The 15,829-nt window shown below is 37.4% G+C and overlaps 1 protein-coding gene across 7 annotated transcripts in view; it reads left to right on the forward strand.

Moving 5' to 3' along the window:
• The window catches only part of SH3TC1 (SH3 domain and tetratricopeptide repeats 1), a 60,031-nt gene that overhangs the window by 12,386 nt on the left and 31,816 nt on the right, over positions 1 to 15,829 (forward strand). For all 7 annotated transcript variants that reach the window (XR_005103941.1, XR_005103944.1, XR_005103943.1 and 4 more), the window contains exons 5-14: positions 12 to 117; positions 1,947 to 2,090; positions 2,688 to 2,865; positions 3,648 to 3,721; positions 4,448 to 4,643; positions 5,486 to 5,613; positions 7,793 to 7,834; positions 9,440 to 11,125; positions 11,809 to 11,989; positions 14,390 to 14,540. Coding sequence is in view for 4 of the 7 variants with exons in the window: in XM_037385594.1 (XP_037241491.1) it covers positions 12 to 117; positions 1,947 to 2,090; positions 2,688 to 2,865; positions 3,648 to 3,721; positions 4,448 to 4,643; positions 5,486 to 5,613; positions 7,793 to 7,834; positions 9,440 to 11,125; positions 11,809 to 11,989; positions 14,390 to 14,540 (2,886 nt within the window). In the remaining 3 variants the exon portion in view is untranslated. The remainder of the gene's footprint in view (positions 1 to 11; positions 118 to 1,946; positions 2,091 to 2,687; positions 2,866 to 3,647; positions 3,722 to 4,447; positions 4,644 to 5,485; positions 5,614 to 7,792; positions 7,835 to 9,439; positions 11,126 to 11,808; positions 11,990 to 14,389; positions 14,541 to 15,829) is intronic.

Genomic DNA, 15,829 nt, shown 5'->3' on the forward strand with positions numbered 1-15,829 from the left:
TTTTTTTTTAGGAGCTCTCTGCTAGACTGCTGTCTATTCATAGTGATCAAGACCTAATAGTGGTGACATTTAAAACTTTTGAAGAAATATGGAAGTTTCTAACCTACCACTCACTGGGTAAAGCTGTTTCACCATACAACAGTTCAACATGCGCTTTTTAAATTCCTCTGCATACAACTTCTGATTGACTGGGAACTTGTTGAACAGGATTTTGAGATTTTTTTTGTATTAACTCCTACTAGCTGTAAGTAATGTTCCTGAACTGGGTACTTGTGATAGGGTTGGAGAGACCCTCTGACCTCCAGGAGAAACCTGCCTTTTTCCCAAAGCAGGTAACAGCTATTGTTCCTGTCAAAGTTAGACACTCCAGAGTCAGACCATATCTTCTTTTTAAGCAATCTATTCCAATCCAGGTGGTTTTGTCCTAAAGTCTAACCTGTGTTGCAACTTAAATACATTTACAGGTTTTTCTGCTCACTGTAGACATGTGGAAGTCACTCCTCTTTCTTTGTATCATGCTAATACCTATTTGGAGACTTCTAACCCATGCTTCCACTCAGTGTTGTTTTCACTAGGAAAATCAACCCTGATTCCTATAAGCCTTCTTCAGAGTGTATTTTCTAGACCTCTTATCATGCTTCCCACTGGACTCTTCTGGTTGTTCCACAACTTTCCTAAATAGCAGTGAGCAAACTGGACAGAGCTGGTAAGGCTTCAGAGGAAATATCAAGTAAAACAAAAATTGCTTCATATGGTGCATGCTTCAGTTTTATTTCTAAATCTGAGCTTGCCTTTTGTGTACAATATGATGCCATTGATTTGAGTTACATTTTTAATATGCTATAACTTCCCAGGTCTTTCTTGAAGAATATAATGTGAATTGGGTCTTTGTCTCCATTTTATCTGATTTTTATTTTTTTTTCTTCTGTGTATGGAGAGCTTGTGTGCATTATTATTGAATTTGCCTGTTTCTGTCAGACTAATTTAAAATAATGAATTTTATTTTGAATTCCACATTTGCTATTTACTTGCTGTTTTGTATTTTTAAATGTTCCTTAGATAACTAGAAAAAATACTGTTTTACCCAATTTTGCAGAGGAAAGACAATATGATGAAGCTTCTTTTTAGGCAAGGCTGTGGCTAATAGGGAATTGATTCAGCATCTTCTGAAGAGCAGAGTAGCACCCTAATCACTGATCTGCCCACCTTTCCTCTTCATCACCACTTTTTGCACAAAGGTTTTGCTGATGTATTAATGTTGGCCCTTTAATTAATACCCTGCTATCTATCCCATACTGATTGATACAGCCACCCAGTTCTCTACCATGCTGATTATGATACAGCAATCCAGATCTCTCTGGAACTCCTAATGTAAGGAGCCCCAGCTTCCAAGATCAAGCACTATCACCTGATTTACGTGACTGGTATGCAGCAGCATCTCTGTCCCAATGTTCCAGGAGTCTGATGCCCAGGCACAGTATCTGCATAAATCAGTACAGCTGAATCAGGCAACAGAAATTTATACAGAGATTATTTTTTCAGATTATTTCTAGTCTTCTGTTCAGTGGTGCTAAGCACCCGTTGCTCAAAGCTTCCTAGTCGTTGCCTCTTTCAGACTCCAAACCTTTCAAATAGAGCTAAGCTATGGGGATCCCTTGTTAAGGGAGGACATGGTCTGCTTCCTCAGCAGGATTAGGCACAGAAATGTTGTGTGCCTTTTAGGTGTAGTCTGTGAGAGCTAAGCATTAAAAATAGATGTAATGCATGTGACTTGATGTAACTTTGCTAATACTATATAGTAAAATTAGTTATACACTGTGGGTTAAGCAATAAAGGAATCATCTGAATGCCCACCCCAGTCTCTGACTTTCTGAAAGGGTGTTTTCTTCTACACTGTAAAACTGTAAAGGAAACAAATTGTTGGGTCTCTTTTTTTTTTTTTCTAGGTTTTATAAATCATTGCATGGAGAATTTATTCTTAGATCAATCTTTCTGGCTGTATTCTCAAGAGGAAGAAGAAACAGGCATTGAAGTCTGTATAAATGAAAAATCATTAGAGTTGATGTACAGAAGCTTGCTAGTACAGGAAGGTAAGGAAGACTATACATGCTAAGGCTAAATTTAGAGAAGCGCCTTTCTTTAAAATCCCCAAATCAAATACTAATGCACCAGGAAGAGAAGAGAACAAACACAGATTGGGTTCAGTAGGATCACAGGGAAATTAGAAAAATTCATGTGCAACCGGTCCATAAATGGATACGAAAAAAATTAGGGAGGGATGCACATTCCACCTTGCTTAATATTATTGCAGAGCCTGGAGACATACAGGAGAGAGGGACTGCAGATAGCTGCCAGGCTCATGTGCTTCCCCTATAGCATCACCTGCTGCCACTGTCAGAGACAGAGTGGGGCTAGATGGATTGTTGATTACTGCAACAGGAACATGCAGAGTGTTGCAGCAGCAGAAGGCTCTACACTTCATTGAACAGCTCAGCTCTGCTTTTTTTTTTTAACTGAAACTAGACAGCAAAGTATGAATATCTGACAATCAGAAAGAAATTTCCTATGAAATCTCAGATTTTTGTTTTCTAATTGAATGTTACTAATGCTCTTGAAGCCAGTTTTAAAGCTTGTATGACACTAAAACATTACATAAAATGACATCTGCTCCACTGCTTTCTTTTTAGGGGCATTTTTTGTTTTATGTCCTGACAATCTAATAAGAAAGGCAATTGCTCCAGACAATGAAATAAACACTCATTGTGAGTCTGGGGCTTTTACTGAAGAAGTAACAGATGGATCTGTGGATGGTGATATGACCGTGCTGTGTAATGCTTCTCTGGAGCCATTGATCCCTTTTCATCAGTAGGTACCTGACCCTAGCTACCTCTTTCATATGCATCTGTTTCGTATGTACACATGTGCTTAGACATAGGTGTCTCTAAATGGTAGCTTGTTATGGAACATCCATCTTCCATTAACACTGAGAATGCATGCTCTATTTCCTTCCATACTACACAACTGAAATTAATCCAGATACTTACAGAGCAGCATTTAAAGATGGTTTACTATCTTTTGAGTTAAATATTTCTGCTTTTTTTCCCTGAGTCTGAAATAAAATCCATGAACACTTCTAAAATAACATAAAGTGAAAATTTTCTTTTTTTCAGGATGCTTGGGAATATGGATAGTAACAGGTGGGATGCTTGGAAACAAGGATGATCACAGGCTAGCAGTGTTTTTACTCAAAACTATTGACAGGAGCCATTCACCTCCTTTAATGCAGTTTGTTCCAAATTCATATCCAAGCTCATAATTGCTATAAAGCCAAAATTACATCAATGGACTCACTTCAGGAATCACCAGAAAATAATTTATTCTTGGTGTTCTTAGTAATTAAAAAGCTGGTGTTTTTTTCTATTGACCTTGGGCAGGGAGAAATAACATGACCTCCTCAGGTTTGTCTGACTCAAGTAATGCTTCCTTTACTACTAAAACATAGCTGTGTCTGAAGTGTATGGAGAGTGCTGAAATAGAAAGAACTGTGGGAGGGGTGCATCTGTTTTCAAATGGATTTAAAAATATTACTGTTATTTTCACAACACTTTGTGAAGTGTTTTATACGCTAACTTGTAGCTCTCTTTCAGATGGTTTCTTAAAAGGTATTCTAATCCTATTGATTTTACATACAAAACAGAAGCTAAATCCATCAAGAAAGTTGGTAAGAAATTCCATTCAAACATCAGCATTAAAAGAACCCCAAATTTATTCTATGCTTTTAAGACACTCTAAAGCCTATTTTCCCCATTATATTAGGATGGGAAGACAGATTTCAAAATTTCATTACAATAAAATTAGCGAAAGCATAAATCTCGGCCTAAGTTGAGTTAAACTCTAAAGGCTTATCTCTTCTATTTTTGTCTAAATACTGTATTAAGTAGATGCACAAAGTAGTAAAGAGTAATTAAGTTGAGAATGCCTCTAGATTTGATGAAAAAATTTAAAATAAGAAAGTGCACCAATGTAATTACTGTGGATCTTTCATACATGTATTGTTTTATCTAATACTGCCTCAGAAATTAAACTTATACAGAGGTCACTCTGGCCCAAGTTCGGAGCCCTTTATAAGAGGGAAAGTAAGGACTTAAAACTTTTTTGTTGTTGTTGCATCATGAAGGAATTTGCTAGAACTTTGAAAACATTTTAAACTCTGCTTTCTCATGGCTGGAAATGAGGATTTTTATGCTGTTATATACAATTCTAATTGCTCAAACCAAATAAATTGGGTTTGGATGATTTAAATCTTGACAGATCAGATGTGCAACTCACAAGTTCAAGGAATGTCTCTTGCTAGATATGTTGCTCTGCTGAGTTGCTGTTCTATTAAGTGTATTTGTATTGTTAAATTACTTTATCTGAAAATATTATTTATCTCCTTATTACACAGTAACAGGATCCTGTCTGGCTGTGATGAATTATGAAAGTATTGTGTTGGAAGAGATGAGTTTCCAGGAAGGGGACAAAATTGAGATCGTTGGCTACTTCATTGAATGCATGGCATGGTTTCTTGGAAGACATGTGTTTACTGGCCAAATAGGTTTTGTAAAGACAAGTCACGTTAAACTGGATTTATCTAGAAATAAGTAAGTGACATATATTTCACTCATACACAAAAAGTGACTCAGTCTCTTGAGCTTTAAAATATACTGAATATTAAACTCAGATTTGAGGGGTTTTAGGTTTTTTTTAATGAGAATTGTCATAGTGTCTATCAGTCAAAAGAAATGCAAAGAAATTGAAATATGAAGTCTGATTAAATGTTGGAAAATGTCCACGTGTACCAGAGTTTTATTGGGAAAAGTTTCTTACTGTTATATCTGGTTCAGCCTCTCTTCTTTGGATCACAGAAGACTATTTTTGCTGGTCACAAGACCTACATTGAAGCATCCAAGTTCTGTTTTTGCTAGTACCCTCAGTTACAGGCCTTAACTTGCTTCAAATGGGGCTCCTTTTACAAATAATTGCTCATAATGCAGACAGAAACCTGTAAAAAGTGTGCATTTCAGCATGCTTTGGCACCATGTAAATAGGCTGCTCTTACTAACATGTCTGGACTGTTCACATGCTGAAACAAGGATTTCTTAGAATGTTCTCCACCGGTCCATTTGATGTGTAACTTGAAGCATATATTAGAAAATTGGTGCCATAATGTCCTTAGATTTTTGCTTTTAATATGTTCTCTCATAAAATGCTATACCATGACATAGACATACAAATTACTTGCATATGGCAGAAACTGTTAGCTGCAAGCATAGCTACTATCCATTTGTATGTATGTTTATAAATGATTGTTGTCTTCAAAATTAGCATCAGCATAATGTAAAGATTGTATTAGTTTCTCTAGCGGGCTTCAATTTGACTGATGCCGTGAGCTCAAGCCAAATTTGCTTTCAGACACCTTCAGAGTTGTTCCTTTCTTTGTTAGAACACAAGACCTGGATTTTCTTGAAGCAGAAGAGCTATCTTTTTTTTCAAAAGAAAAAAATTTAGAAGAAGTGATACATTTGTTAAAACAAACTTCCATCACAGATGTTTGCTCTGTGTACAGAATAGGTACGTATGAATTTTACTCCTTTTTAGTGCACAAGATACAGGTGCAGTTCCTAGATCCTTGTTATAACTGCCTCTTTTTTAAAAAAAAAAAAATTTTTTTTGTTTCAGTTTGATTCTAGCCTTTACATCTAGCTTGTAATATCTTGGTTTTCAGTTTGATCATACATATGGCTGTAAAAATCTTGCTATCATCTTTGCTGCTTCCCTGTTGATGCAAGACTTTTCCCAGCAGAGCATTTACAAATCCTCTTTTGTCCTTTTTTTGAGTGAATTAAATAGCAGGGTTTTAAAAACTCTGTTATTGAGCTGAACATACCTTCAAGCTTTTCAATGTCAGCACCACATTATAAAAGGTGGTATGCTAACCCAAATACTGCTGGCTTTTCACTAGCCTTAAGAAAGGTGGCATAATAATTATTGGCAGCTAATGCAAACATACACCTTTTCATGCTTAATTGAACTTTCTAAAGGTATAGAAAAATAGCAAAATCTATTCATATAAAGAAAACATATACTTTTAGCTATACAGTCTCTGAAAGAGCTGTTATTTCTAAGTGTTCATGCTTTACATAAGCTAATAGGGATAATTGGGGTTTCACCTTTACAGGCTTAGTGTAAGGTAGTGTAATAGAATTATCTTGCTGAACTGGATCAGCTATTTTTTATCCCATCACAGGCTGTCCTGAGGTGATGTGTATGCTTGCCAAATATCTAACAAAGTTTTATCTCCATTAGTGCCATCCTAAGAGACAGACCTGTAGGCTGTGGTTTGAAAGAAGGTGATGTGTGGGGTTGAGTTTAGTTCTGCAAATCGGAGTGCTTATGAACAATAACTAAAGCATGTCAGACCTGAGTTGGAAAATGCAACATATGTCAATGGGCAAAACAACTCCATGTCTCACCTTCCTTGCTTGAATGAAAAGCCTGGGAAAAAAAGCTCAGACAGCTGTTAGGTGCTAAAACAATGTCATGGGCGTAATGGACATACTGCTGTTTTTGCCTGTTGCACATTTTTCACCACATCTCCTCTCCTCTTTAAACTTTATAAGTGCCACCTTCTTTTCACATCTTCCCCAGCTAATGGTACTATCTTTGCCACTTTTTTCTCTTAAAGTGAACAATTGATCAATATAACATGACTTACCCAGAGCACGTGTTTTCAATATTCACTTGATGTGTGATCTGAGTAAATGGGTTTTTGATTCCTTCCATCCACATCTAATGAGAAGTATTTACTTATGAGTACTTCCCCAGCTAGATATTTAAAGCATTTGTAAACATCTATGGCATTTGTCCACCATAGTCAGGAAAACATTTGAAGACAAGAGATTCAGAAACTAGTAAACAGTCAGTGAGAAGTCATTCTTAAAGGCTAGCGAAACGTCTTTCCATCAGCTTAAACAGACCTAGTTCTGTGAACCTCTCCTTTTAGACACATTCTTCATACACTCAGTACCGCTTACATTGTACCTAGTGTATGAAAAACAGTGAATATAATCCTGAAATGCACCATAACAACTGCAATACTTTGAGAAATATCTTCTACACAAAATAGTAATTCTTAAATGTTCTATGGATGCGTTATTTCTATAGTAGTCATGTCTACAGAACTTAAAGATAGCTTTTTTAGAAGGAAAGATGGATACAGGGATTTTTCATCTGTGTCCTATCGGAATGGCCACAAAAGTCTGACACTTGGCTATAAAAACTACCCAAATAATTATTCTCTCCTCCCCCCACCCCCTGTGAGTGATGCTAAAACTTATTTAACTAATATTAAGGGCTTTTTGTTACCTCATTTTGGGGGCGGGTTGTGGGGAATGATTGTACCTACACTGTCCACATATTTTAATGCAGTGGTGATGCATCCCTCATGCAGAACAGCTTGGCGTTAATTCTAATTGCATTATGCACATGTCTCCCCACCTTACTGTGCAGTGGTAGGTGCATTATGATAGCCATGTGGAAAGCAGTGAATTGTATCAGCAGGCGGTTATGTCCTTAGGATCTGTTAGCTTTGGGTCATACTTAGAAATTGCTTCTCTTCTGAATTTCTAGACACACCCAATTCTTCTGACATACAGAATTCTGAACTAAAAAATAGCCTTGTTTTAGGGAATTTAAAACTGGGAAAGAACTAAGATACCATAACTAATGTGACTTTTTTTCTTTCTTACAGACCAATTAGAAGAACCAGAATTTCAGAAAGCTCATGAATATGGTAATGCCTCATATGCATACAATTTTTGCGTAAAATTAATGTGACTTCTGATATTTTTGGTATCTTTGCCAGCTTTTCTTCTTCTAATGTGTCTTCATATGCTAACTTTCTTCTCTCACTGTTTGCTTTCCTAGGTTTTGCTGTAACCCCTACTCACCAGATTTTGCTGTAAGACATTATGGGTTTTCACTGATATCACATTTCTTTCTTGGACCTTGCTATTCAATTGCAAAATGTATGCCTTATTTCTACTGCTGACACACCCACACCCACCACCACCCTTCAACACTCCTACTTGCTTAACAGAGCAAAATACTGTTTATGGGGCATCTGGCAAGTGCTGACTTTGAATTCCAGCAGATTTTCCATCTGCTAGAAAACTTCGCCCCATAAATATATTTCCCAAAGGAGATATTTTGATGAGGATGCAGAATTATTTTCCTTTGACATCTATTTGCTAAACTGTCACTATCATTACTTGTACTATATTTTTCTAAATACCAGATTTTATATTTATGATTCTGCTGAACAGTTTCAGAAATGAGATTCTAAGAAAACTGAGCTCTAAATCTGCAACTTCAATAAGTTCCTGTTGATATGCAGCTGTAAGCTTTACACTGACTGTGATGGCAAAATATATGCCTAGTCCCTGCCCTATTTTATTGGCTGGGCATCAGTGGGAAGACTATAGAAATGACGGCATGTCTGTCTTTTTTTATACTGGTAAGATATTCAATGTTGTCAGTACTAGGATAATTTAAATCAATGACTACATCATTCATGAAAAACTTGATAATTTTGAGAATGTTAGTCTGTGCTAGCAGAGAATAAGGGTTGGTATTTGAAAGAAGAAATCTTGTGACATATTACACAGGCATGGCTGGCCATACAGACGTAATGTGAACAGGAGAACATGACCTTTGCGGGCACTCTCCCAGCACCCATGTAAGACTTCAACACCTCTAACTCAGTTACTCACCTCCCATCCCCCAGCAACCTGCCTTAGCTGTCTATCAGGGTATAGGTATACCCTTACTCAAATTCACAGTTCCCTTAGACCTTAAATCCATCCAATATCCATGTCCCATCCTTGGGCTCTTTATCCAGCTTGCAGTTCAGACCTTGGGTCCTTCCAGATCCTGGTCTTCTGCTTTCCAGCTAGTCTGAATTGTAATTCATTGACAGTTTTCTTTTGGTCATATATACACAGAGAGAATAGAGAATATACACTCAGAATATACTTCTTGAGTATACACTCAGACACAAAGCAATTTGAATTGACATTGGACTTCATTTGGATTAGCGATGGATTAGGCATACAGCCTGGCTAAGCAGGTGTACTGATTGGCAGCCTGCTTACATGTGGCAAGGTCCGTTTATCCCCACTCCTCCAGTTTCCCACACTTGTTCCTCTCTGATCCTTCTTGATCTTCCTCTTTCTCCACCTTTGGCTTGTCTCCTAGACATACTAAGAAAGTGCGGTATATGTATATCATGTTTTTTTAACAGCATCTTCTACTGATAAATGTTTTTGTTAGTCTATTAAAGATCTTTGTGTGTATGCACAAGTGAAGTTGTGATCTGTAATTTATTTTTGAATTTCAGAAATTCCACATTCACATTCTAACACAGGATCCACTAGCAAGAATGGCAAGATAGAAGAATTCCTGAAGAACTTCAAGAATTTGGAGGCCACTGAAGCAGAAGAGGCAACTACTGAAGGAGAGGATTCTGCTGGCTCTCCAAATAAGGAACTCTTTCCTCCACCTGAAGGACCTTGCTTCCAAATATGTCAAGATGATGTCCAAGCATCTGACATCTTGGAGTCATTGTTACTCTTCTTAAATAGGAAAGAGTATGAGAAAAACTTCAAAAGCCTGTATGATTTCTCTTATCCATTTATCAATAGCATGTTTTATGGGTTTTCAGAAGAAGAAGAACTGGTTAGTTTTTTCAGGTTAGCAAGAGAAGCAGCAAAAAAGGCAGGTATGTCCTGGGCACTGGCAAGGATATGCTTTCTCTTAGGCAGGCTCAGTGTCAAAAAGCTGAAATTTTCCCAAGCTCGGGTGTATTTTGAGGAAGCATTGAGAGCAGTAGCTGGAGGATTTAGTGATTTGTACTTTATAATTGCTCTTTATACAAATCTAACAGTCATCTACTTGACACAAAAGAACAAAGAAAAATGTGCTCATGTTTTTGACAAGGCTACATCTCTTCTCATGGGAATTCCCAACTACATTTGCAGTGCTGACCTGGAGTCAGATATTCTAAAATATGCTCTGAAAAGGACAATTCTGAGCCAGAACAAACATGCAGAGGCAAGGGCATGCTTTCTACTGGCAAAACATTACAATGTGCACAAACAGCATGAAGAGGCACTACCATTCTTGGAAAGGTTTCAACTGTTGCTTAATGACTTGGGTTTACAAAACAACTTATCAAACAACTGTTACTTCAAACTAGCAGAGTCCTACAATGAAAAGTGTTTGCCACACATTGTATTAAGTTGCATAAAGGTTGCCTCTTCTCAGAGCTCCAATACTTTAATGGATTCCTTGAAAAGGATTGATTTAGTCATCAAAAATGCTCCCAAGCTCTGTGGCCTGAGAAAACTCAGACAAATACTCCCATCCCAAATTGCACCTTACCTCATACAAGCACTTTCCTCTGTGTTTACTAATGAGCAGCAAGAACTATGCAGCACTATCTATCTTAGCTTAGCAAAACTATACAGTCATCACAAACGGTATGGAAAAGCCATTGTTTACATGATGAAAGCACTGGACTCTGTTTCTGCTAAGCCAGAGGAAATTATTAACTATTTGGTCTCACTTGCTTGGCTATACATTCTTTATAGGCAATATGATGTGGCTTTAGATGTTTTAAATGCTGTTGTAGAGTCTTCATGGAGCAATTCTCAACAGCTAGGGGTTGCTTATAATATGCTTGCTATTGCTTTGAAAAGAACAAACAATACAAAAGAAGCTGCTGAAAGCTACTACAAAGCACTGCGTCTCTCTGAAGAGACTGATAAAGCTCATAACCAAGCTATAGCCCTGGCTAATTTTGGGGCACTCTGCTTGCATGCAGCAGCCAGCAAGCTGGCAGAACATTATTATATCAGGGCAGTGAAGCTATTCTCAAAACTTCCAAGTACGGATTGTGGCCAAGACTTTATCCAAGTCCTCCTTCAGCTGGGATGTTACTATGTTGGTGGAACTCAAAGAGAAAAAGGAAGGCTTTATTATGAATGGGCTTTTTTAGTTGCAATGGAAACAAGTCATTTGGAAAGTAAGTATTTTTTTCTCAAAGTTAGGAAATGTACCCTTTAGGAATGTTTGTTTTATAGGTATATTATTGTTGTTCCTTAAACAACATTCTATGTCCAGTTATGTGACAGCTATTGAAGTGATTGAAAGCTTTCCTCTGTCCCATAATGGTGGAGAAACAAATAAATGTTGGCTTGCTCTTCTGGTGCTACTTAGGTTTGTCAGAAACAATAAAGAAAACGAAATGTTAAAAAAACCCTAAATAACTTAATTAGTAAAAAGTTCAGAGATTTCTATGTTCAATAATATTTACAGTAGTTACGATATTATCGGTAGTACAGACAGCACCAGACTCAGATTTAAAGGTATGAAAAAGATCAGCAATCTGGATTACTTTTGCATAAAACAGTTGTATTTAGAAGACCCATGCTTTATTTATTTATTCTTTCTGCCATGATTAAAGCAGCTTATACATACAGGTAAGGTGTCTGTTTTATTATTTTACTTAGGAGATAAGTTTGAAGTAACCTGTAGCCTTTTTTAACTTTGCTTGTAAAGAAACTGGCCGTGGAGTCTCCTTGTTATGACTTATATTGTTATTCATAGACTGTACTGTGATTTGTGAAACAGTAAGAATGAATTATTTTAAAACTAACTTAACTTTCATTTCAAAATAGAGATTCATGTTAGTATTTCAAATCCTAGGTCAGCTACAAGCAATCAAACTGCTGTGTCAGTTCTACAGTACAGTTGTTCCTGATGAGGCTCAGTGTGTCATCTACAATGAATATCAACTATCTTTAGCTAGAAAGATGTCCAACAAAGTTCTGGAGGGACAAATTTTGGAAACCATTTGTCAGCTGTATTTGTCTTTAGGAACAGAAAGGTAAGACACGCTGAATGACTCCACTTTTATTCTGATTGTAACTGTCCTGCCATGCTAAAGGATCTCAGTTTGTGCAACAGCAGAATATGACTGATTCTGTTTTCTCTCTGCTTTGCCAACATGCTTCATCAGAATTGAAGGGTCCTGTGCTAATGGAGACTACTTTTGTCTTCAAGCAGCAATCATCTTTCAAGGGAGACAAGATGTTCAGGAGCGATTAGCACCACTTCAAGAGCCAAATTATTTTTTTAAAATATATGTAAATATGTCTTAAGAAGTATTATATGTTACGCAAGTCTTGACAACTGCTATAGCTCTAGGATTATTGCTGGCAGGTGACTTGTTTGCAATTATTTTATATTTTTTTAAACAAAATTTTCTATTGGAAACCAAATGACAGATCAGACATCAAATTGTCTCTATGTAAATTTCCCTCCTTGAGGAAATGTCATTTTTCAACATTTGCATATAGGCTTTGTGCTTATGTAAAACTGCATAGTGTTAGTTTCCAGCAATTTCTTATTTTCAGACTATCAATTTTTTTGTTTTGCTTTATTGAAAAAACAGACTGCACAAGTCAATTTATAGTAACTAACAGGTGCTGGGGAAACTTACAGGTTTCGCTAGACAACTTAAAAAGTTCTTTTTAAGGCAGCTTTGAATATTTTCTTACTGCATGTCACTTCTGGGAGTCACTTTAGATTCAGGTATTTTCAAGCATCCTTCAGTAAGGATGGAAACAATATCCTCAATTGTGGAAAGAGAGTAGATGCTTATTTTAACTTTTAAGGAGCTGAAGTCCCAGCATCTAGCTTCCTAGTATGTCACCTAATTTATTTTGCTTTGTTCACTGCTGTTTAATGACATAGTTGATGAACATCCTTTGGAGAGGCTGAAGACAAAGGAGTTACGTAATATTTTTAACTTTTTGGATTTTGCAGAAGGATTTCACTAGTTGGAGAAGCTGTGGCTCTGTGTGCACGTAGTACACAGAATTTACATGTCCCAGGAGCCTGGCTCCCAGATGTTGGCTGTGTAACCTTAGCAGACTACTGGCTAATAGCACATACTCAATATGGTATTAGACCATAGTATCACAGTGTTCTTTGAGTTAATAGCCCTGAGTAATGATATGTGTCTATGATGAAGTAATGAAAACAGCGATGTCCTTGGTGTCACCACTTCCATTGTAAATTACTGTGGCCAGGCCAGCAGATGCAGCCTGACCTGTTCCAGCTGCTGTGCTGGGTTATGAATTGTTATATGCTTCTGCCTGCTGCAAAAGCAAAAAATCTGTAGGAGGGATGGAAGTAGCATTCAGTAATTGGGCTGAGCTGAACTATTTCGCCTACCTTGCCTTTCCTCATGTTAACATCTTGTTAGCAGAGAGAGGACTGAAATGTCAGGCTTATTCCGTGGATCTTTACTTCCTTTCATGAGTACAAAAGGAGGGACAGGTCTCTTCAATTTCTGTAAGAATCAGAAAGTGGTAAAAACTTCTTTTTCTCTCAGATGAGATACTTTATTATAGAGACAGAACTGAAATCTTGATAGAGTGAAATATGTGGGAGCACATTACTTTTACATTTGCTTTGGATCTCTTTGGAGGTCTAAGCAGGGTGTTCTAAAAATGCAGTGTAAGGATTCACCGTAACTGCAGTTCATATGACATATCAACGTTTGGGTCTTCTGCTTGGAGGAAAATGCATCAGGTCAAAGTAATGGGAGTCTAACACAAGACAGAGAAAGACAAACCAAGTCTGGGGCTTCTGTGTCTGGTATAATGCAGCATAAACTCAATCAATCTGACAGGTCTTTCCAATGAAGAGTATGACTGCACTTCTGAAAGCACAGTACCCTTACACTTAAAGTAGATTGGATTGCCCAATGATAATTTAGGTGCTTCTAGAACTAGTTATGTCGTGTCCTGTTCTCTTCCCCCCTCCCCTTGCCCCACCCCAAGTTTTTCTACAACTGCTGATTAGTCTGCTCTAGTTTCTCTGATTCCTAGGTGATCTTAGAAAAAAAAAAATACCTACAGATGCTATTCCTTTCTGAGATTTCTAGGGAAAAGCCATAAATGATAGAAGAGCTAAAGATGAGGAAAGAGTTTTTACACCTGTTGCTACCTTGAGGCAGGGGAAGGACACATTAAACTTAACTATCCTGAAATAATATAATGTGATAACAATCTAACAGGAAACTCAGATTGAACAAAAAAAGGAAGAAGGCAGCTGACTTTGCTAGCTACTAGTGTAATACAGCTGTGGAAATTATAATTGTGCTTTGAATAGGAGAAACAGATTGTCTTTTTACGTTAACATAAAGCTTTTCTGACTATGAAGAAAACAATTTGTAATTCTGAAGAAACTCTGTGATTAGCAGTTTTCCTTGTTTCAGGGCTTACAGGTCAGCTCTGGAATATACCAAAAGAAGCCTTGGAATATTTATAGATCTCCAGAAAAAAGAGAAAGAGGCATATGCTTGGCTACGGGCAGGAAAGATATATTATTTTCTGAGGCAGAATGAGCTTGTGGATCTTTATATTCAGGTATGTCGTCAACACTTACAGGCACGCACGTGTTGTCAACATGGTGCAGGTGGCTTGGTAAGAGAGTAAGTAGAAGTAATTCAATAGAACAATCCCAGAGATTTTGCTAACTGATGTTCTGAACATACAGTAACACCACTTAATGTAATGCTTAACAGTCAAAAGTCTCAGCATTTTCCGTTGGTGCTCCATTTTCATCTGTTGCTTGACTCTGGAAAGATTTTGGGCAGCAACCTTTTTTTAGTGCCTGCTCTGTTTTATTCTGTGTATTTCTTCATCATCGTCTACCAATTCTACAGCACCACAGCAATCAAACCACATATGCATGCTATACGCTGGTGGATAACACATAACAATCTTAGCATGCTGGCTTGTGGGCCAGATCCCCAGGAAAACAACGTAGCTTCTTCAGGAAGCATTTCCAAAGCACCTAAAGCTTTCCTTCTGTGCCTGTGATAGCATGGCACAGAGCCAGGTCAAGCTGCTGCTGGCTTTGCAACACTGACACCAGAGGCATGTGGCTTGCACACCTCAGACCCCCTGCAACTAGCTAGGACCTGCTGCAGCTTCTACTGCTGTGCTAACACAGATTGAAAGATGACCTGTGGTGGGGATCTAGCTCTTGCTGCTGCTGCAACTGGATGATCTGGAGTGTTTTCAGAGCTGCACTGCAGCCCAGATAACTGTCATCTATATGGTTCCTAGGCATTCACTGAAGTATTTGGGAAATTTGTTTCTTGGTTTTGTAAAGGAGTTAAAAATACTTCTTTACCATTATAAGGGAGAGTGCTGCCTTGAAGGGCAGGATATATGCAGAACCTAATATAGTAAGATCTGAGTCTTGGCTGGTATATGACTGGTACCAACATATAACATCTAAATAAAATAATCAGACACCTGTTTAAGACATTTTTAAAAAAATCTACAAAGCAGGAAAACATAGGAAACAAGTTCATATTTAGAATGTACTGACACACAATATATGGGGCTGCTTTGATTGATTTTTCTCTCAGTTATATTACATTTTTGAATACTTACCAGCAAAATGGAATAAATGTGTTTACAAGAAGGGACTGTGCTATATGCCTGTTATTTCTTTTTCTTTTACTAAATCATTTTAGCTGATACCCCCAAGTCAGTCACCTGGTGGTACAAAAGCCAAATTAGCAAGTGGGATGATTTTCTCTGCTTTATTTCCACCAAAACAAAGAATAGGCCAGGGACACGCATATGTATTCTATACTGTGCATCTATAGAACTTAGTATTTAGAGCAGGGAGTCAGTGCCTG

Source organism: Falco rusticolus, chromosome 1, assembly GCF_015220075.1.
Source record: "Falco rusticolus isolate bFalRus1 chromosome 1, bFalRus1.pri, whole genome shotgun sequence".
Classification (NCBI taxonomy): Eukaryota; Metazoa; Chordata; class Aves; order Falconiformes; family Falconidae; genus Falco; species Falco rusticolus.